General features: G+C 34.1%; 1 protein-coding gene across 1 annotated transcript; it reads right to left on the bottom strand.

The window, feature by feature from the left end:
* Positions 1–2,138: 2,138 nt before the first annotated feature.
* LOC118969048 (vomeronasal type-1 receptor 4-like) lies at positions 2,139–3,215 on the bottom strand. Its single transcript, XM_037002050.2, has one exon. The coding sequence runs from the start codon at positions 3,186–3,188 to the stop codon at positions 2,139–2,141; it is 1,050 nt and encodes a 349-aa protein (XP_036857945.2). The 5' UTR covers positions 3,189–3,215.
* Between the last annotated feature and the right edge of the window lie 323 nt (positions 3,216–3,538).

The raw sequence follows: 3,538 nt of genomic DNA, 5'->3' as shown, positions 1-3,538 counted from the left end.
ATACTGGATTCAAGGATACCACACAGTGGTTCAACAGTTGCCCATGTCATTAAAAGCTCACACCCACTAGTGATTTGCAATTATCTTTTCTCTTTCAGTAAGTCATTTTTTAAATTTGGTTGATGGTGTCTTTCTCTGTGCAAAATCTTTCAGTTTGATGTAATTCAATTTGTTTATTTTAGTTTTTGTTGTCCTTGCGTGAGGAGACTGGTTATAAAGATATTGCTATAGCCAATGGCAAAGAGCTTATATTCTAGTAGGCTTAGTCAAAGAGTTTTATAGTTTCAGTTTACATTGAAGTCTTTAATCCATTTTAAATTTATCTTTGCATATGCTCTAAAAGAGTGGTTTTAAGGTCATAAATTTTCTTCCACATAGACTTTGGGCTACATGTTTCAATTTTGATAGTGTCTTTCATTACCATTGAGGGTTGGATAATGTATTGTTTGTATTACACTTTATTTTAATAATGTTATTTTAAAATATATTTTCCAATTTCCAAAAACATTGCAGCTTCTCTTATTGTTTTAAATTGCTGCTTTATTTCATAGAAATAGAGAATGTAATATGTTACATTTCTGCTTATTTATTTAGACATATTTATGCCTCCCACACCAATGTATGTATTTTCTAAACTTTCCATGTTTCTAAAATTATAAATGCACACATGAACAAATGTGTGCTCTCTAATTTGGCATTTAAAATAAACTTCAATGTGTACTTTAATTACAAATTTTGTTATATTGTTTAACCATATTTTATTGTGTATAATTTGTTCCCTAATGCGTATATCAAATATTGAGAGAATTATCCTTACATCTCTCATATTATCATGGATATGCTCACTTCTCTTTTTAATTCCTCCAAGTATACATTTGTGGTTATTTTTTCCACTGGCAACATTTTAGGGCACATATTTATTCTCAGTTAATCCAACGTCTTTTCATTATTAGCACGTCCTCTCCATGACAAGTACTCATTTCTGTCTCCTATTTTATAGACACTTAATTTTGCCTTTTTAAGATTAGTATTTATCTCTTCATTTCCCCTTTTTAGTTTCAGCCTTTGAGTGTCCACATGCAATTCATTGTTCTTATTGTAAAAGGAATGTAGCTGGATCTTTTTCCTCTTCAATCAATACCTGTTTTCTAGCTCCAGTTCTCGAAGTTCTCTTTCCTCAGGAGCCGTGGAACAGAAAGGTCTGGATAGAAGATTCACACATGTGCTGAGAGCAGCTGCACTTTCAGCATTAAGCTCACTCTCTTTACAGTAATCCAAAGTTCACCTTATATCTGTTTAAGCATGGTTCTTAAAGAATAAAAATATTTTATTGAGAATTTTAGCCATTTTGTAGCATAATTTTCAGGTTTTCCAATATGTAATATTGTGATATATGAGAATTGCCAAATTTATTTCATAAAAATGGAAAACTACAGAGATACAAATATTCGTTGACACAAAAGTGTATCTTAAAAACATAATGTAAATTGTGAAACACTTCCTTTGATGCAAACAGGTGCAAAGCTCTACATATGGAGAATAAAGTGTGGATTTCATAAAGTAAAATAGGATGAATAATACATCTGTGTTTTAGGGACACTGTATTATTATTCATGGGGCAAGGGAAGTTTGCTTAAATTTAAACTTTTATCACTTTCTATGAATAAACCAGATATGATTGACACCATGTAGTAAACTCAAGTACTGACTTTAAGGTCTGAACTATATAACACTGCAGGTATCAAACCATTTTTTCAAATGAATCTATCAAGCATAATCCTCCAACTTAGTTAACGGGAATTGAACCCATGGATATAGCACATTAGAGAAGATCTCTTAAAAATACAGACATCCAAATAAACATAATGGATTCCTGAGAAATTTTTTGAGAATTATGTATGAATTCTTGGGAATGTTTGTAGGAAAGGTAAAAGAGTGTCCCTTCCAGGTGGAACTGTCTTCTCTATGTTTTATCTATGAGCCTTATAATTTATCTCTGTATGTTCACTAAGCGGGATGGCTTAAGGAATTTCCATAATAAAAATTATTAATAGTTTTGCAGAATTTTACCTTCCTAAAATTGTGGGGTAGGATATTCTATTCACCTACCCTTTGTGTCAGAGAATTGTGGGAAGATATCAAGCCTTTGAGGGAAATTCTGGAGAGGATTTGTTCATTTTTTCAAAGGCACAGGTCAGAAGTGGTTTTCTATTTTTATTTTTGATCAGCACAAAAGGACAGATTGCTGGATAACAAGAGGCGAATAAAACTGTAATATTCTCCAATCCTTGTACATCATGTCTATAACTTATATAAATAGTAAGGCAGCTGTTGGTCCAGTAAAAGACAGCAAAGCAGCTCAGCAGTACCAGGATCATGCGGGTGGCTTTGGTTTCAGGAGAGGCTCGTGGGCAAAGGCTTTTCTTGTGGATGTGCTGGACTGTCCTGCGGTGTGTGAAGAGGAGCCTCACTATGTACACACTGGTCCAGATCATGAGGAACACACACAAGGCATCTTCTATTGCCATGATTCCCAGAAACACAGCTGTCCCAAGCTTATCAGAATCTCTTCCACTACAGTATGTCACAGTGTAACTTTTCACAGCTTCAGTGGTGTTGTAGGGGGACACAGTGGTTATGATGACCCGGATGTAGATCAGCATGTTGGATATATAAAAAACAAATAAGGCAGGAAAAACGCATGTGGAAATTTTGGGTTTTAGCCACGCCCACCTGGAGTTGCTGGGAGTGATCATTACAGCCTGAAATATACTCAGGAAGGACATCGTACAGAGGGAAAGACCCCTGGTGACTCTGTATATGTAGAGCACTGCCTTACAACCAGCGTCATCCAAAAAATTTCTTATTCCAAAGGAATGTATTATTTCTGGAATCCCAGTGCAAACAATTTTGAGGATATTAGCTAAGGTTAAGTGCATGAGTATCCAGTCTATAGGCTTCTTTGTGCGGAGCTGAAATAAGAGGGTATTAATTTGTAACACAAGTAACAATGTATTCCCAATTAAACCAATTACAAATAGAGAGAGAAAGAATATTCCCAAAATAACAGCATTTGAAACTATTGCTTTCATTGGCTTCTTCTTAGATGTACTAATGCACAGTCTTAAAAGGAGCATAAAATGGTTGGTAGTCTTGAGGGAAATAACAGGGTTTTTTAGAGAGTACATGAGTTGTGGTCACTCTTCAGTAGGATGAGCAAATGGCCTGTAACAATAGGCAGAAAATGAATTAGCTCTAGAGGCATATGTCAGGATTATTGTTACTTCAAGGGACTACTTGGGTTGAGATGAGACATGCCTTGTTTATAAAAACATTACTGTAATCTATTTTATGAGAAATAATTTGAATTTCTTGAAGAACAAATTCATTCATTAGAAACAATATTTTGGATTTATATAGATTCTATTTAAGTAGTACATATACATTCTGAATGTTATTAGAGTGCACTTCAATTCTGTCATGAGCAACAAAATGTTATTAAGGGATTTCAATGCATATTATTATAACATTTGTACTG

This window comes from Manis javanica, chromosome 14, assembly GCF_040802235.1.
Source record: "Manis javanica isolate MJ-LG chromosome 14, MJ_LKY, whole genome shotgun sequence".
NCBI classification, from domain to species: domain Eukaryota; kingdom Metazoa; phylum Chordata; class Mammalia; order Pholidota; family Manidae; genus Manis; species Manis javanica.
Note: the sequence above shows the minus strand (reverse complement) of the source record. Positions and strands in the feature narration are given on the sequence as shown.